General features: G+C 41.6%; 2 protein-coding genes across 8 annotated transcripts in view; one reads left to right on the top strand and one right to left on the bottom strand.

Annotated features, from left to right (window-relative positions):
- NAA16 (N-alpha-acetyltransferase 16, NatA auxiliary subunit) overlaps positions 1 to 5,868 on the bottom strand; it is a 109,969-nt gene extending 104,101 nt beyond the window's left edge. The window contains exon 1 of one of the 2 annotated variants that reach the window (XM_061629923.1): positions 4,895 to 5,868. Coding sequence is in view for 1 of the 2 variants with exons in the window: in XM_061629924.1 (XP_061485908.1) it covers positions 4,895 to 4,948 (54 nt within the window). In the remaining variant the exon portion in view is untranslated. The remainder of the gene's footprint in view (positions 1 to 4,894) is intronic. The other variant, XM_061629924.1, reaches the window with a different exon arrangement.
- MTRF1 (mitochondrial translation release factor 1) overlaps positions 4,633 to 25,085 on the top strand; it is a 29,793-nt gene continuing 9,340 nt past the window's right edge. Inside the window, exons 1-7 of one of the 6 annotated variants that reach the window (XM_061629926.1) lie at positions 4,633 to 4,841; positions 12,409 to 12,845; positions 14,210 to 14,301; positions 19,024 to 19,105; positions 19,516 to 19,623; positions 19,809 to 19,981; positions 21,249 to 21,366. In XM_061629926.1, coding sequence (XP_061485910.1) covers positions 4,831 to 4,841; positions 12,409 to 12,845; positions 14,210 to 14,301; positions 19,024 to 19,105; positions 19,516 to 19,623; positions 19,809 to 19,981; positions 21,249 to 21,366 — 1,021 coding nt within the window. In that variant the 5' untranslated portion in view covers positions 4,633 to 4,830. Of the gene's footprint in view, positions 4,842 to 6,268; positions 6,401 to 10,902; positions 11,016 to 11,097; positions 11,241 to 12,408; positions 12,846 to 14,209; positions 14,302 to 19,023; positions 19,106 to 19,515; positions 19,624 to 19,808; positions 19,982 to 21,248; positions 21,367 to 25,085 lie in introns of those variants that run through there. The other 5 variants (XM_061629929.1, XM_061629931.1, XM_061629925.1 and 2 more) reach the window with 5 other exon arrangements.

A 25,085-nucleotide genomic window follows, 5' to 3' on the forward strand; every position in this document is an offset into this window, starting at 1 on the left:
TTAGCAGCTTTTGATACCATTGACCATGGTATCCTTCTGGGCTGATTTGGTGAGATGGCCATTGGAGTTACTGTTTTACAGTGGTTCCAATCCTATCTCCAAGGTCGTTTTCAGAAAATAGCATTAGGTGATTATCTTTTGGACCCCTGGCAGTTGTGCTGTGGGGTGCCAGAGGGTACCATCTTGTCCTCCATGCAGTTTAACATCTATAATGAAGCCCTTCGGAGCGGTCATCAGATTTGGGGTGAGGTGTCAGCAGACGCTGATGATGCCCAGCTCTATTTCTCTGTAACATCTGAATCGCGAGAGGCCATGCAAGCCCTTGACCGCTGCCTGGACTCGGTAGTGGGCTGTATGAGGGCCAATAAACTGAGTCTGAATCCTAGGAAGATGGATGAGCTGTGGGTTGGTGGTTCCTGAGTTGAGATAATTGGTCAGTGCTTGCTTTGGATGGGGTCATACTCCCTCTGAAAGAGCAGGTCCATAGTCTGGGGGTACTCCTGGATCCATCTTTGTCGCTAGAGGTCCAGGTGACCTCAGTGGCTAGGAGTGCCTTTTACCAGCTTCAGCTGGTAAGACAGCTGCAGCCGTTTCTGGACTGGGAGAGCCTGACTACTGTTGTCCATGAACTGGTAACCTCCAGCTGGATTATTGTAATGCGCTCTATGTGGGGCTGCCCTTAAGGCTGGTCCGGAAGTTGCAGCTGGTGCAAAATGCAGCGGTGGGACTGCTCACTGAGGCAGGGTATTGCCAACATGTCACCCTGCTGCTGAAAAAATTGGAGTGTTTGCTACTAGGCCAAGTTCAAGGTTCTAGTTTTGGTGTACAAAGCCCTATACAGCTTGGGACCAGGATACCTGAAAGACCGTCTTATCCCTTATATACCCAGGTGAGGACCTCCTGCAGATACCATTCATCAGGAGGTTCATTCTGCACAACATAGGAAACAGACCTTTAGTGTGGCGGCACCTACCCTGTGGAACTCCCTACGCTTAAATATTAGACAGGCGCCATCTCTATTATCTTTTCAGTGCCTGTTGAAGACCTTCTTCTTTCAGTAAGCCTTTTAAGTTGGGACGTTATCCCAGTCTGCTTCTATGTCGGAATTGCTTTTAATATGCTTTTAAACCTTTTTTTAAAAAAATATGATTAACCTTTTAAAAAATGTCTTCAAAGCTTTTTAAAAAAATGTTTTTAAATATGTTTTGCTTTAATGCATTTTAAAGTCTGTTTTTATGATGCTTTAAACTGTTTTAGTGCTTTTGTTTGCTGCCTTGGCTCCTGCTGGAGGAAGGGCGGGATATAAATCAAATGATCGATAAATAAATAAATAAAATTATTAAAGGTCTTGGTGGACCACTTAATGATTCTTCTGCCTGTGGTAGCAATTGTAATTCCATAGAATTCTAAGTGTAAAACAATAAAATACAATATAAGAAGTAAAAGAAGCAATAAAAATACAATTAAAAATCATGACGAATATTCAGTGTCTCCCATCTTCAACCACAAATCCACATATGTGCCATGGGCCACCTGAAAAAACAGTTGCCCATCCCTATACTACTGAACTCTACTACTCCCATTCTTCCAGTAAAATACAGTATTTACCACTGCCCCATGATCACTTTTTTGGCACTTGACAAATTAAAAAAAAAAAACTTGTCAATTGAATGGTCAAGAAAGAGAAAATTATGTCAATTACAAAATATATATACTTAAGAAGGCTCCAGAAGCATTTCAAAATACCATGCCAGAGCATGTGGAAGCCCCTTCACTTCACACCTATTGATTTATGATAGTCATGATTCCTGGGTCATCCATTCAATTGTGATGCCTGCTAGCTGCGTCTGCTCCCTTCTGAAGCTTGTGTTAGAGATGACTACAGTGACAGCACATTGACTGCTGGGGTATGCATTTTAATTGGGAAGAAAGAGAGCAGAAACTCTCTGGAGAAATGCAGGACATGGGATGCCTGTTCTTAACCTAAGGTTGTGTGCATGGGTGACCCTTACTCCTTCTGGGTTAGGAAAGCCCCCTGAAATATGCCATTACTATCAATTAGTACTATGATGCAAATAAATAAATAAAAATTATATAGGTGACTGCCTAATTGACTTCATAGCAGATATGACAACATTTGGCTAGTGGTCAATCGATGAACTTTTCCTGAAAAAAACTGCTACCTATACCTTGCAGTCTATAATTTTGTTTCATTTGTTTTCTATAACAAAGGCATATAGCATGGCCAATCTACTAGCAGGTATGTCGTATACACTTTTAAATGTTTTACTTTAAAATGTTTACTACAGGAAACAGTGTGCATGTAGCAACTATATTTATGAATAACGTGTGGAGCCAGCCTCATTTTATTGTGTTACATGTGTGGGAGATGGAATCAAATTTGAATGATGTAGTCTGGGAAAGTGTGTGGGCTCTTATAGGTGAAGAGAGGAGAGAATTAGAGCAGGGGTTTCTAAACTGTGGTATGTGGACCACCAGGAATTCATAAGCTTCATTCAAGCAAGTGGTCCACAACATCTGTGGAATTGTGGTTGCAGATGGGAGACGGCACATCCATTGCTTTAAATATATTGATTTTTAATTGTACTTTTATTGCTGCTTTTATTTCTTACATATTGTATTTTGTTTTACTCAAATTGTAATACAATGAAATACAATATATAAGAAATAAAATCAAAATACAATTTAAAATCATACAGCATGTAACACAGTGCATTATAATTGCTACAACAGCCAGAAAAATCATTAAGTGGTCCACCAAGACTCTCAAAAAATTTCAAGTGAAAAAAAGTTTGAGAACCAGTGAATTAGAGCATCCCTCCAGAAGATGTGGAAAGTTGGTACAGCCTTTCCATTTTAATCTGGTAGTGGGAGATAACAAATTAGTTTATTCCCAGTATATTGGAGAGGGCTTTGTGATGTGGTAGGGCAGGGGTCACCAACCTTTTTAGACCAATGGGCATATTACAAATTTTGAGAGAGTGCTGTGGGCACCAGTCACAAAATGGCTACTAAAGGGGGCATGGCACAACACAACATGGCTGCTGTGGGGGTGTGGCATAACACAAAATTAGAGAGTACAGTCATTGCTGCTTTCCCACCCATTCCATAAAACCTCATGTTTACCATGGGAAGTCCTGCTGGTCCCGATTATGGAGATACAACTGTTAAAGGCACAAGAACCATTTTTCCCAATGACAATCCAAAACCAAAGCCTATGCTGCCATCCCGTACCAATCTAGCTGGAAGTAAACCCCATTAAACACAAAGAGACTTATTTCTGAAGTAGACATGTATGTCACTATACCGTAAATTAACTATACAGTGAATTGTGAATGAGTGCTTGGACGTCAGCTCCTGCACAACAGGAGACATGCCTCAGTCTCTTTGCAAACTTTTCACATTTTGCATGAGCTATTTGAGGCAATTCTTTACTGTCCACCCACGCTTATTCTGTAGTAATATTTGCAGAAAATAACTTCTAGGGTGTACCTAATCTCAGACACATCCACCACAAAAGGAAGGGTAAACTATGTAGATTCCAAGGACTACTAGAAAATAGGACAGAAGCAGGAAAAGTGCATTAATGTTGTTGTTGTTATATGCCCAAGTCGATTACGACTTATGGTGACCCTATGAATCAGTGACCTCCAAGAGCATCTGTCATGAACCACCCTGCTCAGATCTTGTAAGTTCAGGTCTGTGGCTTCCTTTATGGAATCAATCCATCTCTTGTTTGGCCTTCCTCTTTTTCTACTCCCTGCTGTTTTTCCCAGCATTATGGTCTTCTCACGATGTGTCCAAAGTATGATAACCTCAGTTTCATCATTTTAGCTTCTAGGGACAGTTCTGCTTTAATTTGTTCTAACACCCAATTATTTGTCTTTTTCGCAGTCCATGGTATACGCAAAGCTCTCCTCCAACACCACATTTCAAATGAGTTGATTTTTCTCTTATCCGCTTTTTTCACTGACCAACTTTGACATCCATACATAGAGATCGGGAATACCATGATCTGAATGATCCTGACTTTGGTGTTCAGTGATGCACTAAAGGGGAGGGGAAAACACAAGCTCTTTAGGACCCTGGGGATTCCCATTGCCTGGTATCCAAACAACTCACAGCTCTGACTAAAAAGATTAGGGGCTGCAGTCTTATGGGCCAATGCTAGTATATTTACTGAGAAAATTCCCAGTCTATTTACTACAATTTACTAGGATTACAGCTGGACAGCATAATCCCGTGCATGTTTACTCAGAGTAAACCCCATTGTTTTCAATGGAGCTTCCTCCCAAAATATAGTGAGAGCCAGTAATTTGTAAATATGGGGCCAGGCTATTACCCAATTTGAGAATACCTGGTGAGGGGCTGGTATATTTCAGGGATGGGGGAAGTGAGAAGTGAGTCCGGGTTCAGGTAATGCTTTTATATTCACACAGCAGCTAGACAATGGAGTAGAGAAGAAGAAATGCCCAATGTCTAAGACATTAAACATGAATTCGGAGCAGGGGGCAGACAAAAGAAAGAGAAACGGGGTTATGCACCGTTTCCCTCTCCCTTCCTTACTTTCCGGGTTAGGCAAGCAAGAAAGGGAGCAGGCCAAAGAGGCACCACGCTCCCTCCCAGCAGCCCAGAACTGAGGAGAGTGGGAGAGCTCAGCATAAGAACAGGCACCGCACAAAGGGAGGTGATTGGGGGGCTCAACCTATACAAGGTGACACCGCCAAGAAGTCCAGAAAGCCCCCTCCCCAAACAGTTGATGCGGGGGAAAGAGATGTGTTGTCACCCCTCCTCCTTTCAAAGAAGAACATGATAAACAGGTAAGAAAGACTGGAAAGGCCTACTCGCCCATCCAAGATCAACTGCTCCTCACCAGAATCCGCTTAAAGAGGTTGCTCTCCTTGGGCGGTAACGGCGTGGACGGCATGATGGGCTGGTTTGCGGTGGGCGGCCTCTTCGCCGCAACGGCTGTTGACGAAGGAGGCAATATCACTGGCAGGGGCGAAAGTCGGGCGTGGGGTTTAACTGCATCATTTCCCCGCACTCCTCGCCTCGGTCTCACACACAATGGTCGTCAGCCGCGCGCGGCCTGGCCCCGCGGTCAGCCCGGCCCAGCTAGCCCGGCCCAGCTAGACCGACCGACCGACCAGCCCCTCCCGCTGTTCAGACAACCAAGGCAGACTTGGCACTCGTACTCGTAACGCCCCTAGCGGCGTGCCTGTCTGCTTGGCCCGCCCTGGCCTGATTGCTGTTGTCAAGGAGGCCGTTGCGTCTCTCCGTCCGTCCGTTTGTCTACTCTGTCAGTTTTTTCCAGCTTCTGTTTGATTCCGTAAAATGGCCTCTGGGCTTTCAGAGACACTCCCAGCGTAGCTTGGGCCGGCTCCCGCAACTCAGTCTCCCAATCTCAGATTGAAGAACAGTCCAGTGAGGCTAAACTGGCTCCACAGCTCAGTGGTTTAAGAGATTTCACAGAACTTTTCTTCAGGAATGATAATTTGCAAGGCAGTAATGATCTCCAAACTTACGTTATCACACACTCATCCCGCGTCTCTCGTTCATTTTTGGCTTGAACCTGAGGAAAGAGATTTTTGTAACTAGAAATCTCTATTCCAGGACTTTCAATAATAAATAGAAAGGTCGGTGGCCTCATTGCTTCGCCTTCAAAGTAGCTCAGATTCTGGAAAGAAAAGCGTGGGAACAGAGATGTCAATAGGCCACCAAGTGTCGGGGCTAGAGGCTGCAAGTATGTCCCCAACGGCACACTGCTTTACTTTTCTTCCAAAGAAATGACTGATAACCACATCCTTGGAAGTGGTATTCAGAGGTGGTTTATCATTGCTTTCCTCTACCACATCCTTATGTGAGACAAAAAATACAAGGGTAAACAGAGGCACCAGTGGAGTTATCTTGGCCCCCTCCACCCTATTGTCCCGAATTGTCGTCTGTTTCCCTTGGGAAGTAGAAGATTCTACGAGCACATGCGGTCAGCGCAAGGATTGCTGCTAGCGCAACGGGACTTCCCCCTCTCTCCTTGCCCCGCAGCCTCCCCAAATCTGCTCCCAGTGGCGTAACGAAGGGAGTGCAGGGGGTGCGGACCACACCAGGTGACACCATCAGAGGGGGATGATTCTCAGCTTTAATTTTAAAAAAAGTTTCTAGGTGGTCCGGTTCTCGAGATATACATAAAAACGTCAGCCGCCCCCGTTAAATCTTTTTTTAAACTACTGTATAGCACTTCGTAGCTTTAACCCTGCCTGTTCAGGATTGCAGCCAATCAGTGAAGTGTTTGTTTGACCTGTGGCAGTGTCTAGTAAACCTCATTGCAAGGCCAGAAAATGGTGGTTTCCCCCAATGTTTATCTGAAAATCTCATAAATTGGGTAAGTATATACATTTCATTTTTTTCCCCTCTTGTGTGTAGGAGTCAGATCCTGGGCAGTGTTTTGAAAACCTTCCCAATACTTGCTTTTGTGGGGGTAAAAGCATTGCTAATCCCATATGTCCAGAGTAAATCCCATTGAATTCAATAGGATTTACTTTTGAGTAGACATGGTTATGAATGTGCAGAAAATCAATGGGACTTTGGAGTGAATGTAAAAAAAAATTGTGTTTGTGTTGTCTTTCTGCCCCCCTCCCCCAGTCCTATTTTAAAGCAAGTAGGCAGGGCTTCCTTAGGTATTACAGTTTTTATTCTGTAGGAAACTAATACTGATTTTTTTAAAACTAATACTGATTTTTCTGCAATGACCAACTGGTTTGGCAATAAACTATTATATGGGCTGTATGTATTTATACATCTGGAGTGTGTGTGTGTGTAGTCTTTCCAGCAACCCTGTGAGGTAGGGTTGGAAACCAAGGCAGCTCACAACAAGAAATAAAGCCATTTAAAATCCAATAACCATAAAGCAAGAATAAACAGTTGGAAAACAGCCTAAAGAGGCATGATTCTGAATTTTGGATTGGGTGAATGAAGTTTATTTATTTATTATTTGATTTGTATACCGCCCTTCCTCCCAGTAGGAGCCCAGGGCAGCAAACAAAAGCACTAAAGCACTTTAAAACATCATAAAAACAGACTTTAAAATATATTAAAACTTCTTTGAAAATATTTTTTAAAAGCTTTGAAAAAACATTTTTTTTAAAAAAAGAAAAGGCTTAAAAACATATTAAAAAGCAATTCCAACACAGACTCAGACTGTGATAAGGTCTCAACTTAAAAGAACAAGTTGAAAGAACAAGTTCCTTATCACTTGAGGCTGTAGTTCTCTGCACACTTCCAGTTTGAGTAAGCCCCATTGAATACATCGGGACTTGCTTCTGAGTAATCAAACATCGGATTGCACTATAAATATATTTACAGATTGTGTAATTCATAAACATATTTGAGAGTCATGTTTATATAAATATTTCTTCATACTGTGTCCCAATAAGTATTTGATTTCACACTATGGTTGTAGATGATTTTTTCCTCTACATTTTAAGTGTGCCCTTCTTCCTGGGGGTGATCATGGTTCTCCGTTGTTTTCATCCTGAGGGGAGGATAGGCTGAGAGATGATGAGTCTAAATTTAAGGTCTCTTCACCTCCCCCCCTTTTTTATTTGTATTTATTTTATATTTCTCCAATATCTTCCCCTGGCTGTTTTTATGTATTTTAAATATTTTTAGATTAAATAAATAGGAAATCATAATTGTGAACCTCCCTAAAAACAATTTATCTATCCTTACGTTTTGGCAAAGTGATGGTGTGAAGGCATGCTGGTAGAACAAGAGATCATGTTTGAGGCATCTTTTAAGGTGTTTGAGGACTTTTGTCACACATTACTTTTTGAGACCTGTAGATTCATGTTGGAAAGAACACGTGCACGTATTGAATGGTGGCTTGGGTGCTGTTTTTTCAGTCTACGCTGCATGCATAGCGAAGGTGATAGATCATCTGGCAGCTAGCTTCATAACGTGAGAATGAAAAACATTTGGATCACCATTCATTTGTTTACTTTTCTGACTATTGAGACCACTTCATATATTACTTTTTCATACACAGAAATGTAATCTTTGTATAGGAAAAAGTATTTTGTAAAATGTGAAGGACAGTGGCTGCCCAGTCAGTATAACCACTGTACAAGATCTACTCAGCCACTGTAATTACCTTTTTGTTTTGAGTGCCCTTTTGTCTGGGTCTTGGTTCAGGTGTGTATCCAACTTTGATGTGCTTATAGAAGGGGTGTGCAAGTAGTGCCCCCCCAAGTGTGGAGGCTTGGACAAACATTGTGTTATGGAAAACCAAAGTCTGTGTGAAAGTACATATTTGGGAATGCCATCAGTGTAATCCGAAACACACTTAATAAATAATATCGAACTTGCACGTCACAAAATATATTACGGTCACGTCCATAAGCACCAGGAGGGTAGTCGCCCAGGGGATCTTAGTCCCTCTGCTTTTTTGGGAGCAGGGTCCCTATGTCTCCAAGCATCCTACAATCAGCATGAAAAGGGAGTGTGTTAGTCACTGAGAAGAGTCTTCTAATAGGCTTCCTTGCCTTTCCTGCTGATTGGAGCCAATCAGAGTGAAAGGAGGTGAGTCAGCCACTGAGAAGACTCTTTTCAATTGCTAACGCTCTCCACTTACATGCTGATTGGCTCCTAGAGATGTTTGTTGTTGTGAGAGAATGCATTAACAAAGATCTCATTCTTAATCCAGGAGTAAAAAAGGGTGTATGTGGCTGCAACTATCATGAAGGGACTCTGCACTTCTGAATTTTCTACTAAACAACTGATAAATACCTATGTAACTTTGTGTCTGGAAACTTATTAAGAATCACTTTCCATAACTGTAAGGAGGTATGTCCACACGCATGCATCCCAGGCACCTAAATGAGGGGTGAGAGCAGCACAGAGACATAAGCAGATGTCTTATACCAGGGGTTCCCAAACTTTTCTTCTACATAGACCACTTGAAAATTGCTGAGGGTCTGAAGGTATCTGAAAATTTACTATGGGCATATGCAAGATAATTAACTCCCATTAGTGATAAGAGCAAGAATTTGGGCTATGCATATGATATTGTAATTTAAAGGTGTAGTTTTAATTTTGCTAGTTTATGTCACTACTATTGCCATTACATTCAGTGATATATGGGAATTACGATTTACGAGTAACATTAGTACAAAAAACTTTACTAAGGATTCTGTATGGTCTGGTATGGGAGGAGGTCCATGAGTGACACCATGAGTTACCACACCAGGTGACACCAACCCTAGTGACGCCACTGTCTGCTCCAGAGGGTCGAGGAAATCGAGGAAATCCGTAGAACAAATTCAGAGGGTGCGGGGAAAGGAGAGGGGGGAACTGTCGTTTGGCAAGCAGAAATCCTTGCGGTGATGGAACTATTTAACTTAGCCCTATGTGGAACACAACCCTTTGTTCCATGGAATTAAACAAGTGAGCCAGCCCCAATCTGTGTCAGCGACCCTCCTTCATCAGCATCGTTTTGCCGCGGGTCCCTGATTTGCAAAGAATGTGGGAAATGCACATGTAAATTTGCCACATGCACCTGTCCATGTTTAAATGCACTTACACATGTGCTGGCCCCTGCATAGGCCTTGAATTTCTTCTGAAAATATGTGAGATATGCATTTTTAATAATAAAATAAAAACATTAACATGGGCTTTCATAGTGCCCACATCCTGTATAAATTAAGTTCTAGTTATGGCAATGTGCAAGATACTGTAGCACACCTGTGTCTGGAATGTGCAGCTTCACGGTCTGTTTGTGTAGAGGAGTACTCACATAAGAACATAAGAAGAGCCTGCTGGATCAGGCCAGTGGTCCATCTAGTCCAGCATCCTGTTCTCGCAGTTGCAAACCAGGTGCCTGGGGGAAGCCCACAAGCAGGACCCGAGTGCAAGAACACTCTCCCCTCCTGAGGCTTCCGGCAACTGGTTTTCAGAAGCATGCTGCCTCTGACTAGGGTGGCAGAACACAGCCATCATGGCTAGTAGCCATTGATAACCCTGTCCTCCATGAATTTGTCTAATCTTCTTTTAAAGCCATCCAAGCTGGTGGCCGTTACTGCATCTTGTGGGAGCAAATTCCATAGTTTAACTATGCACTGAGTAAAGAAGTACTTCCTTTTGTCTGTCCTGAATCTTCCAACATTCAGCTTCTTTGAATGTCCACGAGTTCTAGTATTATGAGAGAGGGAGAAGAACTTTTCTCTATCCACTTTCTCAATGCCATGCATAATTTTATACACTTCTATCATGTCTCCTCTGACCCGCCTTTTCTCTAAACTAAAAAGCCCCAAATGCTGCAACCTTTCCTCGTAAGGGAGTCGCTCCATCCCCTTGATCATGCTGGTTGCCCTCTTCTGAACCTTTTCCAACTCTATCATATCCTTTTTGAGATGAGGCGACCAGAACTGTACACAGTATTCCAAATGCAGCCGCACCATAGATTTATACAACGGCATTATGATATTGGCTGTTTTATTTTCAAACATGATTGAAACATGATTGAATAGTCCTCAATATTATTTTTTTAAATCCCTGCATATAGAAAAATAGCATGCCAGGCAGAAGGCTATGCTAGTTTTTTATGTGGAGGGGATTTATATAAGACATTCAGTCATGTGAGCCCTCATTAGAAATCTGAGGCAGTACAGTTCATGCTCATATTTACTCCCTCCGTGAAAACTATGTCTGTATAATCTAAAATATATTGTAGAGACCTGTAGTTGTGTGCTTGGGGTAAACAGCTGAGTTGCAAAATGTAGAGGCCCACTGCATTACCCCATTGGGCCTATAGATGGAGTTCAGACAACAATTCACTTGCAGAAAAGAAAATAAAGCAGCGGACCTTGGGATATGATTGAGGTGGGAGCTTAACTGACTCTCTCCTGCTGACCTCAAAGGTTGAGAAATTGAGACAGGTTCTACACGCACACACACCCTCGAGTCTATATATGATATGAGATGTCTAAACCAGATTGTGGCAAGTAAGTGGTTAACCAGAAACTGTCACTCTAGCATTCTGGGATTTGTAGTAAGATTGCTGGGAGCTGTAGTTTTCTTCCACTTCCTTTATATTTCTGAAGGACTTCCTTATTAACTTGGATTTGGAGCGACCGTGCGTTATTGAGCATTTTGGTACAGCTTTCAGCAGGAAATGATATATATATATATAAGATAACATCTTACTTGTTTGTCTCCTCTATGCAAAGGTAGGGAAACAATTATGCAGTATGTATGTTTGTAATCGCAAATTTTGGCTTATAATTGCCTCTCAGATATTGACTAATTGGTTGGTTTTGTGGAGCAGAATGTGGATCTGGATTTAAATTCCCTTGCTACATATTCATATTATATTTGATATTCCACTGTTACCTGCAGACTTGGCAAGCCTGATCCAGAAATTTCGCTAGCTGAAAGACTTACGTATAGATGGTCTATTGTCTGTTACAACCCAAAAGTTTTCACCAAATGATTGTTTGTATCCAACGTAGAGCTAAGTAGCTTGTTCCACAATGGAAGGATCTCCCCCTCTCCTTCCCCCCACTCCTGAAATCTGTTATGGGGTTTTCCCCAACCGTCCAGAGCAGACATGGCAATCGTATGGAGCATGGCAGGGGGAGAAGAGGGGGAACCTCATTGTGCTACTAACACTAATGCAAAAAATTAGTTGAATACTGCCCTGTGTCTCCAACTTGAAAGGGATTGTCCCATGGCTTCCAGAAACAGCTGTATTATGAACATAACTGGTGAAATTATAGACTGAGAAACTTGGATATGCTGTAAAAGTATAGAATCATTCAGAATTGTAAGGAATGATACTTCTCAGCTTTTGAATAGCGTTTAAATTTAAATTTTAAATGTTTTGGTCATTAACATGAGATGTGTAAAATAATTATTTTCCTAAAGATGGCTTGCTAAACTGTCTCCTGTGAGCTCATGTACGTAATTTTAATATGTAATCTGAGTTGACACGTGCTCCAAACAGGATATGGTAACAGAAACATGGCAAAATATTACTTGTATTCCTCTAATTAGTTGTTTTGATTAAAGTTGATGTGCTTTCATTGAACTACCCATTTTTCTTTATATGTGTGTTTCTTTTCCTCAGAGGATTCTAGGCCATAGGAATGTGCCTTCTTTCCAACTTTTCACTGTCCCCAAACTTTGCATAATGGAAGCATTAGTAACCTAATAGGCTGCTATAATGGTAAATGATATTCAGTGTTACAGTATGAGATATAAATGTAACATTGTTGAAACACTATGTTAAACTGATATAAGTAAATCAGTGGAAAGCAGTACCAGAACCTCATAATGGATCTATCCTTAAAATAAACAAGAGTGGGAAATTCTGTACTGTTGTTTTTTATATTTCAGAAGGATTCAAACTGAGATGAATGCTTACCAGATGATCACCCTTTTTAGAACATTGAGCAAACAGTGTTGCTACCATCACCAGCAGTATCTCCTTCCTTTACTTGCTAAGAGAGCTACTTGTTTAACAGAACCAAATACATTTCGGAGCAACTGTTTGTGGAATACAGTTACATCTATTGTAGTATGCAATAACTGGCCAAGGAGATATCACCAGACCCCAAAAACGCTGTGGAACCATGAAGCGCTGCAAAAATATTTACGAACTTTAAGCCAAGAATACCAGAGGATTGGTCAATTGCTCAGTGATTGCTCAGTAAATGAATACAGTAGAAGTACTTTGAATAAAAGACACACTGAACTGTTACCACTTGCAGTGACATTTAAAGAAATTCAAGAGGCAGAAAAGGAAATTCAGGATTTGGAGACATTTTGTGCAAGTAAATTATGTAGCTGTTTTACATAGCTTACCTTTTTGTCACCATCTTCAAGATCCTTTGCTTTAATTCCATCTAGTAGAGCTACTGTGTCCTATCGGGGGGGGGGAATTTCCTGATATCCACTAGCTCTGTGTAGCTTACTCCTCACCTGCTGGCTTTACAGACCATTCCAAGTCTCTCCCACTTTCTTCTAAAGCTCATGGGTTCTTCCAGAAAGAAGACCCAAATATACTCTGCAATTATATATGCACATGCATATTGAGTTATTAAAAATGGCCCTGATCTGTTTTCTGCCACTATTGGAATCCTCAGGGTGTTGTACCAGCAGCTATTTACAGGATATACTTGGGTCTTATTGCAGGAGTGCTCCTGCTTCAGTTGTGTTTTGCGCAAGTCTCTCGGTATAGGCCTCATAGAGCATTTTAAATTATTATTGAAGCAGTTTATTTTAAAGCATGTTCCAAGCTGCATGTTGGAGTTAAAGTGGACCCTGGGTCTCAAACAACTGAAGACACGCAATATGGGATTTTTTTACTATACACATCTGTGATTCTTTTTCTATGTGCCTTTCTCCTCTGCTTGTCTTTTCTCATCCCTCCCCTCGTTTTCTTCTCTTTAAAAAAGTAAAGCTTAAATAAAAAAAGAGGTTGTCCCACTGTTGAGACTTTGCTTAGCTGTGAGCACAAACCACCAGCTGAAGAGCAATGTTGTTGGACACATGTGCTCCAACATCTTTCAATAAACCATAACAGGAAAGAGCAGTTGTGGCTGGAGATGTGCTGTAATCTCCTTCCTGCTGCCATTACCTGCTCTGCTTGTTTAGAGCAAGCAGTCTGGATACTCTCTCAAAGTGCAAAGAGCAACATGAAGATTTCTGGCTTGCCAGAAAAACCTGCTGATCATTTTCCCAGCAAATGATGATAAAGGATCTGGCTAGGCAATAATCTTGTCCACTTTAACTACCCTCTTCTATGGGGAAGGAAACAGGCTGTTGTTTGGCTTTAGTTCCACCTCTTCCCTTAGTGTCCCTGTTGATGTAGACAGCTTTTTATTTCATTTTGTACCAGAAGCTAAAAACTTGGCTTTCTTATGATTTTGAAAATGAAGTATTACATAATTCCATTTCAGGTTTTCTCCCATGTCCTTTTTTGTGGCCCACAGCCTCAAATGCCTTTGGGTGAGCATAGGTGCAAATTTCAGGCTTGGCGTGGCAGAATGTAATATACATATACAACAAATGCCTAAAGATTATTAGCAGAACATCAAAGGACGAAAGTGAAATAAAATATAAAAAAGCAGATGCACCTAACTATTTCTTTTAACAAGGCTGCTTAATGTTTACTTCTTCTGCTACTTGTTGCTAGAGCTAAGCAGTCCAGAAGAGAAACCACTGCTAGAACTTGCTCTAGAGGAAAAGGAAGTTATTGACCAGAAGATCAGCTCTCTGTGTCAAAAGGTGAGTAGTGGGCCGTGTTTGAATCCTGTGACCACAATAATCTTTCCTGATCCAGGAATGAATTTGTGTTGTGAAATATATGGAAAATGTTATACAAAAAGTCTATTGTATGCTAATGTATAAGAAGATTAAGGTTGCATCTTCCTATTTATCTCTCAATGTAGATATGAATCTGCATTTGATTTCTGTAACAATGTGCAACTCTCTCTCTCATACAAATTTGGATTGAAACTACCATGTTACTGGATGTAGTCCCTGAGCCCCTTTGGAAGGAAGGGTAGGATATAAATTTAATAAATAAATAAATAGTCAGAGCAATATGCCATGAGGATGATAATGTGCAGTCAAGATACTAGTCTGAAGCAATAGAGTAGACAAATCTGAAGCATTGGGCGAAGGAGGAAGTACATCTATACAGCCGGACTCACTCTTGCAGAACCCATGCTGCTTCTGCTTCAGCAAGGCCTGTTCTTCTATAAGCTTGGTTATTTTATCTTTAACAATACTTTCAACCAGTTTTCCCAGGACAGATGTTAAGACAACTGGCATGTTATTTCCAGGATCCCACCTGGATCCCCTTTAAAAGATTCGTGTTACACTGGCCACTTTCCAGACCAGTATAAAGAGACAAGTTACCTATTTTTGTTAGAAGATCAGCAACCTCACATTTGAGTTCTTTGAGAACTCTCAGGGGAATGCCACCTGGACCTGGCGATTTGTCGGTTTTTATGTTGTTTATTAAGCCTTGAACTTCCTCTCTCGTCACCACAATCTGCCTCAGTTTCTCAGACTCCTTTTCTGCAAAAAATTAGTCCAGGCATAGGGATCTTCCCTGTATCCTCCACTGTGAAGCCAGATCCAAAGAATTCATTTAGCTTCTCTGCAATTTCCGGTTCCTGCTTTAGCAAACTTTTGACTCCCTTGCCATTCAAGGGTCCAAATGCCTCCCTAGACGGTCTCCTGCTTTTAATGAGTTTAAAGAATTTTTTGTTGTTGGTCTTTATGGTTTTAGCAATGTGTTCCTCAAATTCATTTTTAGCATTCCTTATTGTCTGCTTGTCTTACTTTTGCCAAAGTTTGTGTTCCTTTTTATTCTCCTCATTCAGACAAAACTTCCATTTCTGAAGGAAGCCTTCTTGCCTTTAATAGCAACTTTGACTCTGTTTATTAATCATTCCGGCATCCTCTTGGCCCTGGTGGACCCTTCCCTGATCTGCAGTATACACTGCGGTTGAACTTCTAATATTGCATTTTTAAACAACTCCCAAGCATTTGGAGCAATCTGACCCTCTTGATTTTGCCTTTCCTTTTCCTTTTTATCAATCCCTTCATTTTGAGGAAGTTTCCTCTATTGAAGTCAAATGTGACTGTGTTGGATTTTCCTGACAATTGGCTATTTGCATATATGTTTAATTTAATAGCACTATGGTCACTGTTCTCAGTCAGTTTGACAACACTGGGCGTCACTTAAGACTAAGTCCAGGGTCACTACCCCTCTTGTCGGTTCCATGATCAACTGCTCTAGGGCACAGTAATTTGGGGTATCTAGAAATTTTATCTCTTTGGTGTGTCTGGAACATATATTTAGCCAGTCTCTGTCAGGGTAGTTGAAGTCACCCATTACTACAACATTTCCTAGTTTGGATGCTTCCTCTATTTCATTTTTCATCTCAAGATCTCCCTCAGCATTTTGATCAGAGGGAACGATAGAACATTCCCAGCAGTAAATTACTCTTGGGGCCCAGTATCACCACCCACAATGATTCTGTGGAGGAGTCTTAAACCGCAAGGTTTTTTTGCCTATTAGTGAATTTCTCTGCTTTTTAATCCAGGAGGTAAGGAATGGGATCCTGTCCAAGTTTGCTGAGAATGGATTGATCATTTGCATGCTTATTGAGTTCAGTGGGATTTACTCCCCTGCAATAATGCTGAGGATAGGTGAAACTGACCACAGAGGATGGGGAGGGGAAGAGTAGGGAGGTGAGGAAGGCAAAGGAGAGAAGGGGGATGGGGGCAGGCAGGAGGGGAAGGGGAGGGGAAGGACAGGTTTGATAATTTGTATGCTTACTGAGTTCAATGGGATTTACTCCTATGCAATCATGTTTAGGTTAGGTAAAACTGACCAGAGAGGAAGGGGGAAGGGAAGGAGCAGATTGGAGGGGGGCAAAGGGAGGGGGAAGGGAGGGCAGGGTTGATCATTTGCATGGTTATTGAGTTCAATGGTATTTACTCCCATGCAATCATGCTTAAAATAGGTAAAACTGACCATGGGGAGGAGGGGGAAGGGGAAGGAGGGAATTGGAAGGGGATGGGGATGGGGAGGGAGGGGCAAAGGAAGAGGGAGGGAAGGGCCAAGAGGGAGGGAATAGGAGGGAGGAGAAGGGAGGGTGGGTTTGATCATTTGCATACTTTCTGAGTTCAGTGGGTTTATTTCTGTGCAATCATATTTGAAAATGGAAATATACTGCCTTCAAGTTGATCCCGACTTATGGCAACCCTATGAATAGGGTTTTCATGGTAAACAGTATCCAGAGGTGGTTTTACCATTGCCTCCCTCTGAGGCTGAGAGGCAGTGACTGGCCCAAGGTCACCCAGTGAGCTTCATGGCTGTGTGAGGATTCGAACCCTGGTCTCCCACATCATAGTCCAACACTGACCCGGGGGAGGGGCAGGGAGGGGAGGAGATTGGGTGAGTGGGCACTGGGCAGAGGGGAATCCATTTTGTTTTCCAAAAAGAAAACATTGTGAACAGTATAATTGCTTTTCAGTGTTTCCCCCACCTTTTTATTCTACAGCAGGCACATGTAGCCTCCCACCCAAATTTAAACCGAAGCTGTCCCTGACCACATCCACACCAGGCCTTTATTTCACTTTGGACAGTCATGGCGTCTCTCACAGAATCCTGGGAAGTGTAGTTAGTGAAGAGTGCTGAGAGTTGCTAGGAGACATCCTGTTCCCCTCACAGACCTTCAATCAGAGTGGCTGACTATTAAACCAGTCTGGCCACTGGAGCTCTGTCAGTGGAATAGGAGTCTCCTCTCAGCACCCTTCCAAACTACACTTCCCAGGCTATGACTGTCTCACGTGAAATCAAAGTCTGATGTGGGTGTGGCCCCCTGATTAGGCAAGCCCAGCAGCTGTGAGCCTGGCTTTTAGAACACTGACAGTTGGTTCTTACTGAGCATGCCTGACGCTATCATTCAGTTCAATGCAAAATTTCTTAAATTAATTAAAAGTCAGCCAGGCATTTTTTTAACTTTTAAACTGCAGAAGATGAAGGTCAGAGTATGGGCCAAGGTCAGTAATAGGATTACAGGTACTCTGAACATGGCTGATTTTTAATGAATTTCAACAGATTAAAAGGACAGAAAAAAGTCCAAAAGGGCTCTGGGTTTGTTTTCTCTCTTTCTAGACTTTGAACTCTCTATTTTCTCTGACTGTTTTGTGTATCGCCATGAAAATTGTGAGCAAGCGTTTCTGAGTTCAGGACTATAAATTTTGTAAGATTTTGTTTTGAAATGAGCTTATGGGAAGCATCAGAATGGCATGGGAGGTATTTTCAATTTAACAATGCGGAATGTGAAAAATCCACACTGGCTATAGTATACAGCAACTCTTGTGGCTGTATAACTAAGCTCCCAATTGTGATTGTGCAGGGAGGAAGTCTTCTGAGGTATTCTATCTCTCACACATCAGATTATTTGTTCTGGTATTGGCCAGGAAGTTTTCAATTTATGGATTCTCTGTAAGGATACAAATAGGTTATGGCCTTTGATACTTGATACTTCAAGGATATCTGGCCAACAGTTCACTTTGGTATGCTTTCCAGCTTATTCACCTGTTTCTGGACCTGTCAAGATCTTCTTTGGTTCCATCTTCTTGTCCATAACTTGTATCTTATTGCCAGTGAGATCTCAACTTCCAGGCAGGCTGTGCAATCTGTGTTTTGGTGTTATCTTTTCTCTCCTGATAATCTAATCTCTTCCAGAGTATCAGTTTTATGGTGATAGGCAATCTCAGTGAGTCAATTAATGTCCTGTAAACTTGAGTTATTTAGCTGGTGAGAATATTTTATTTATTTATTTATCAAAGTATTTATAAGCTGCACTTTCATAAAAGTGCATTAAGGCAGCTTATTACAAAATACAAAAACATCATAAAATTAAAAAAACAATAACATTAAAAAAACAATAAGCAGGCATGGCCTTTTCTAGCTGCCTGCTTTTGAGGGGAATTGGGAGGACTATTCTAGAGTATACATACAGGATCTCTGAAGTCTTAGCACTGTACTTTATTGGCTAATAACAGGCAAAGGCATGCTATTCAAGTCACCGATGAAGAAATTGTCAAAGTTCAAGAGGATCAGGAGGAAGGAGTAGTTGGAGCTGTAGTATGGTAGCCTGTGTTCCGAATATTTACACAAAGGAGCTTCTGCTGCCTGCCTGTGGCTTGTGAGAAATGGTACACACAGGATAAAATTCTGATCCATATTATGATACTGTGGATGGAAAAGTGAGTTGTGTATAAGACATTTGTGTGAACTTGCTCCTGAATAACCTCTCCAAAAGAAACTGTTTTGTCTTTGTTTTGTGATTGCAGCACTGAGGAATATCTGCCACTCTGTACTTGACAATTTAAAGCCTAGAAGATCAGCTGCAAATGTAGTCAGAAGGCACCTCCAGCACTATCTTATAGCTCCTGATGTATTCTTCTGTTTTTCAGCTTTTCCAGATCTTGGTACCAAGAGAAAAATATGATGAAAGTGATGTCGTATTAGAAGTAACATCTGGCAGGACAACTGGAGGTCAGCAGAGTCATCACAAGTAAAAATTGTTCCAAATCACTCTCCTTGTTATCTTGTATTCTGTTTTTCCCTATGTTTTGTGCTAAATATGAGATACTGATTTAAATAAATGTAAATGTACTGCCTTCAAGTCGATTCCAACTTATGGCGACCCTATGACTAGGGTTTTCATGAGGCTGAGAGGCAGTGACTGGCCCAAGGTCACCCAGTGAGCTTCATGGCTGTGTGGGGATTCGAACCCTGGTCTCCCAGGTGGTAGTCCAACACCTTAACCACTACACCACACTGGCTCAAGATATTGATTTAGATAAACTAAATTATTAGTAGTGGTGGTGATGATGATGGTATGTTACACAGTGCTGCTGATACTAACATTTCAGTAACATTCAGAGAAGGTGTTTATATTTCAGGTGATATTTGTCAGCAATTTACCCAAGAAGTGTTTGATATGTACAAGAACTATGCGGATTATAGAGGCTGGACCTTTGAGATTATGAACTACACTCCAGCTGAATATGGTATGGCCATGACCTGTTATGCCAGACACATTTGTGTATGTATGTATGTATTATTTGATTTATATCCCGCCCTTCCTCCCCACAGGAGCCCATGGCTTAAAAGATTATCTCTACCTGTTTGCCCGACATGTAATTTTATTATTATTATCTTTCCCCAGTGTATAATATATATTTGTATTTTAAAGGTGGATTACACCATGCTGCCGCTCGTATTTTGGGAGACCATGTCTATAGGCATTTGAAATATGAAGGAGGTACTCACAGGGTGCAGCGAATCCCTGAGACAGGTTTATCTTCAAGAATGCAGCGGATCCATACTGGTACCATGTCAGTTATTGTCCTCCCTCAGCCAGAAGAGGTATTTATTCCAATCTGTATCTCTTGCTATTTATTATTGATATATTTATTTATTACATTTATATACCGCCCCATAGTTGAAGCTCTTTGGGTGGTTTACAGCAATTAAAAAAATAAAAACAAATATACAAATTTTAAAACAAAAAACAATTTAAAAACACAATTTTAATTTTTTTTACAAACAATTTAAAAACACATGCTAAAATGCCTGGGAGAAGAGACTCCATAACTCCAGAAATGCTAGTTGCCAAGTTGAATATCTATCTTGGCTGTAATTCCATCTTACAAAATGTCATGGTAACAAAGCTGTGCCCACAACTGCCTCATGAGATTGCCAGCTTGCTTTCCTCATATTTCCTCTTAGGCACAAGTATGTAGGAAAATGGTGCCTTCCCAATGTTGTGAACTTCAGCTCTCATCATCTCTGACCATTAGCCAAGCTGGTTGAATTGTTGGGAGTTGTGCCCTACCAACGGTGGGAACAACCACACTGGCTGTCTCTGATGCAGCATAACTCCAAGCATCTTAGCTGGTGGAGGGAAAACAATCCCTTGGGCTTGTCACAGTTTGCTCCAAACCCCAATGCCAAATTAGAAAATGAGGTTGGAAAGGTGTTAATTAAAAAGGAGATTGCTCGGGCTATTCCTGCTAGATAAAATTGGGACTAGCAAGTGGTGGGAGTTGCATGATTTGATCAGGATGAGAGGGATGGTGGCTAGAGCGGCTGTAATTCTGAAAGAGACATACCCTGGCAGGATAGGATTGCTCCACAGCCACAAACACTTCCCACCATTTTGGAGGATGCAGTTCTTCTCTTTGCAGATGACTAACAATGTTCAATCCAGAAAACCCAGTTGTCTGCTGGAGTAGTTACTGCTTGGCTTCCATTCTGTTTCACTCCTTATTCAATATGTATAAGAGTCTGTTGGGTGAGAGTGGGTGGACACATGGAAGTCTGCTACCATTAGGATGTCCTAAAGGAGCAGGCTACAAATTAAATAAAGAAGATATTCCTCCTCAGTGAAACACTGCTCAGTCAAAATTACAAAAAAAAAAGATTTTAAAAAATGCATGCTGCCCTAACATGGCTGCTGTTCTTCAGCAGTTACCCCATGTAGTGCTGTTCTTCTGGTCCCCTGGATGGCTTTTAGGTGATGAAAAGAAAGCTTGATAGTAAGTGGACTTTCTGAGAAAAATGTATGCATACTAGTAGTCCCCATGAAATTTCATATAAGGTAGTAAAATGTTCTCTCTCTCTCTCTCTCTAGGTAACAGTTAAAGTAGACCCAAGAGATTTGCGTATAGATACATTTCGAGCTAAAGGAGCAGGAGGGCAACATGTTAATAAAACAGATAGTGCTGTTAGAATTGTACACATTCCCACAGGTAAGCCTTTGTTTCTTTTATCTTTAGTCCCCTTTTCATAGAAACATGAATATTCAGTGTATACACTAGTAACCAGTAGCCAGCATTAGATTTATGATGTGTAACCTGTCTTCTGTGGCTATGCTCAAAAAGGTAGCCAATGCACATCCTGGGGGGGAGGGTTACTACTTATATGCCTTCATTGTGGGAACTGTCTACTCCTGTTGTCTGTTTCCTGTTCTTTAACCAGTTCTTTAACTAGTTACTGATATGTAAGAGGACTGGTTCCTTTATCCAGTGACTGCTAGGATTCTTTGGTAAGGAGCTATTTTGAAAGTCTAATTACACAATGTCTATCTGATCACCTCTATCCATGTGCTTATGGCCAATCTCAAAGCACTGTAAAAGGTTGGTTAGACAGAACTTATCTTGCAGAAGTCATACTGGTTCTTCAGCAAGACTTGTTCTTCTATATGATTGGCAGTTTTATCTTTAATCATGCTTTTCTCCCAGTTTTCGTGAAAAAGAAATTAAGTTAACTAATAATTTACATTAAGCTAATGTTAATTTCCCATATTTCCCCATGGATCCTTTTTTAAAAAATTGATGTTTGCAGTCCTTGGGTATAGAAGCTGATCTTTGGGACAAGTTACATATCTTATTAGAACAGGAGTGGGGAATTGGATCTGACCAGTGGGCTACATCCTAAATTCCCCCATCGTCAGCAGGCCATTTTGACAGGTGGGCAGGGCCCATTCAGCTGTCAGTCACCTGATGGCCCTATGATGTCAGGTGATCTAAGTCCGGCCAAGCAGGGTATGAAGTTACTGCTGATCGGCACTGACTCCAAGCACCATTTTTTGAAGTGATTGGTTGCACAACTGTGTTCCCCATGGAGATCCCAGCAAGCATATCAGCTGATTGGTGGTGACAGAAGCCTCTCTTGCCAATGCATAACTGGAAGTGCACTTTAAGGCTTCCAGTTGTGCATTGGCAGCTGCAACTCCCCCTTGCATGATGTCACATATGATACCAGGTGTGAGGCAAGTGGCCATAATTTGCGGGAAATGGTCTCATGGGTGAAATATACAGGTTCCTCGTGCCTGTGTTAGAATATCAGCAACTTCACATTTGATTGCTTTATTTATTTATTTATTTGTTTATTGCATTTGTATATTGCCCCATAGCCGAAGCTCTCTGGGTGGTTTACAACAATTAAAAACAAATATACAAATTTAAAAACACATTTTTAAAAAGCAATTTAAAACACATGCTAAAATGCCTGGGAGAAGAGGAAAGAACTGAACTCTTGCGTGGATATCATCTGGACTAGGTGAATTGTTCATTTTTAATTTGTCAGTAAGGCCTAGAACTTTGTCTGTTGTCACTGCTATTTGCTTTGTTTAAGTCGAGAGAGACATTCCATTAGATATTGGATATTGTAAGTTAAAACCAGTTAAAAGTTTTAAGTTAAAACCCTCATTTTAAAATAAGCAACCAGTGCAGCTGTGCCAAAACTGGTATTATATGCTCAGACCACTTCATTCTGAACCAGCTGCAGTTTCCAAGTCATCTTCAAAGGTCATATGCTGTATTGACTATGATTTAATAGTTATTTTCTTCCCTTTACATTTACGAAGTTTTACTATACAAATTTGTCTTGCTTATTATTATGTAAATATATAGTAAGTTATTTTTCTGGAAATAACTTTTCGTGGGGAATATTTGTTGTGGCTATGCTTGTGTGCATATATATAATTCTATGCTAGAAAAATCATTTTTTAAAATACATAAGAGGTTAAAGGTTTAGAACACTAAACCTCACAGTGTCTGTGTACATTCCTATTTCCTGGAAAATGGAAATGGACTGCCTTCAAGTCAATTCTGACTTATGCGGACCCTATGAATAGGTTTTTCATGGTAAGCGGTATTCAGAGGTGGTTTACCATTGCCTTCCTCTGAGGCTGAGAGGCAGTGACTGGCCCAGGGTCACTCAGTGAGCTTCCTGGAACATGGGTTTTTTTCCCCAGGTAGCATACCATCAGGTGGTTAGTAGCGCTGCCTAGTGTCCAAAGGCAGGAATGCATGAGAGTCAAGGCTTCGGCTGCTCCCTCCGGCTTGACCCCATCCCATTCCAGCCTAGATCCAGGGGACGGAGAGGTGGGGTCGCAATTGTCTGCAGGGAATCTATCTTCCCTGTCAGGTACCCTGTCCCTAACACTTCCAGCTTTGAGTGTGTGTGCCTGCATTGGGTCAGGGAGACAGAGTGGGGATTCTGTTGGTTTACCGTCCATCCCGCTGCCCAACAGCCTCCCTCCCTGAGCTGGCGGAGCTGGCCTCAGCGTTGGTTTTGCAGTTCCCCAGCCTGATGGTCCTGGGTGACTTCAACATACATGCCGAGGTTAGACTCGCAGGTCCAGCTCTGGACTTCATGGCTGCCATGACGACCATGGGCCTGTCTCTGATATCATCTGGACCAACGCATGTGGCAGGACACACATTTGATTTTGTGTTCTGTTTGGGACAGGAAGAAGGTAATCTGAGGGTGGAGGGATTCTTAGTGCAGCCCTCCATAACTGTCAGCGTAAGTCTCTGCAGCCCTTCATAATTGTCTGTAAATTTTTGCAGCCCTTCTTAACTTAGTGGCTCCTGTAAAGGACCTCATTGTGGTGAAAGTATATGAATGGCTTCATGAGCTTTATCTCAAAGCGTCAGTCTGTTCCTCTGAACAGGTGTAGCCCATCATAACTGTCTGTGTAAATTTTGGGATTTATCCAGTGGCTTCCTTAGGGAGGAGGATCTTACTGTCATCCCGATGGGAAAACGTAAATAGGGAAGATAAGTAAATTATTAAGCTGAATACATCTTGTCAGTTATACAAGGTTTCTGCCCTATCTGTTCTGGGGCATCAAGGAAAGCTCCATGTTTCTTCTCTGAACAGTTGCAGACCTTCATAACTGTGAGTAAATATTTGGTATCATCCAGGGACTTCCTTGGAAGCTCTCAGGGTCTGCTGGTTGCCCACCTGGGTAATTTAGCAGAATATCGTAAATTAAGCTGGTTGCTTGACTAAGTCTTGTCCTAGCAGATTCCTGGGAGACTTAAGACTGTTTAAAATTCCATTTAGCCTTTGGTAAGGCTTATTTTGCTATTTCAAGTTGTGATACTAGACTCAAGGTTACTCACATGAGCATATATGTGCTGAGGTGCAGTTCGCCTGGAAGGTGGTAGTTGTTCAGTCAATTCCTGACCTTCATCTGCAGCTCCCTGAGCGATTTACAATCATTTAAATTTCCATATTAAATCTATCAAAACAATTTAGCCTTTGGTCAGGCTTACTTCCCTGTTAAATTTGTGTAACTTGGCTCAAGGTTACACACATTGGCATATTTGTACAGATATTCAACTTCCCTACCTGCAATTAAGCATTACAGCGGATTTTTAAAAAAAGATAAATAGATTTTACTCTTTTTGCCTTGACAGGTAGTCCTCTGTACTGGTTACTGCACAGGTACTTAGTCAGAATATGTCCCTGGGCATTTACTTCCTAGGGCTACCTGCTGGGGCTAATTCTCCAGTATTTATTTCCTGAGGCTGACCCCCCAGCAGCCCATATGTCCAGAGGAGGCTTGGAAGCAGGACACGAATGCAGCAGCATGGTCCCGCAGTTTTGGATGGCTAGGGTTTCGAAGTATGTTGTCCCCGTTCATGCAGTCAGAGCAGGTTCATCATGTCTGGTA

Source organism: Rhineura floridana, chromosome 5, assembly GCF_030035675.1.
Source record: "Rhineura floridana isolate rRhiFlo1 chromosome 5, rRhiFlo1.hap2, whole genome shotgun sequence".
NCBI lineage: Eukaryota > Metazoa > Chordata > Lepidosauria > Squamata > Rhineuridae > Rhineura > Rhineura floridana.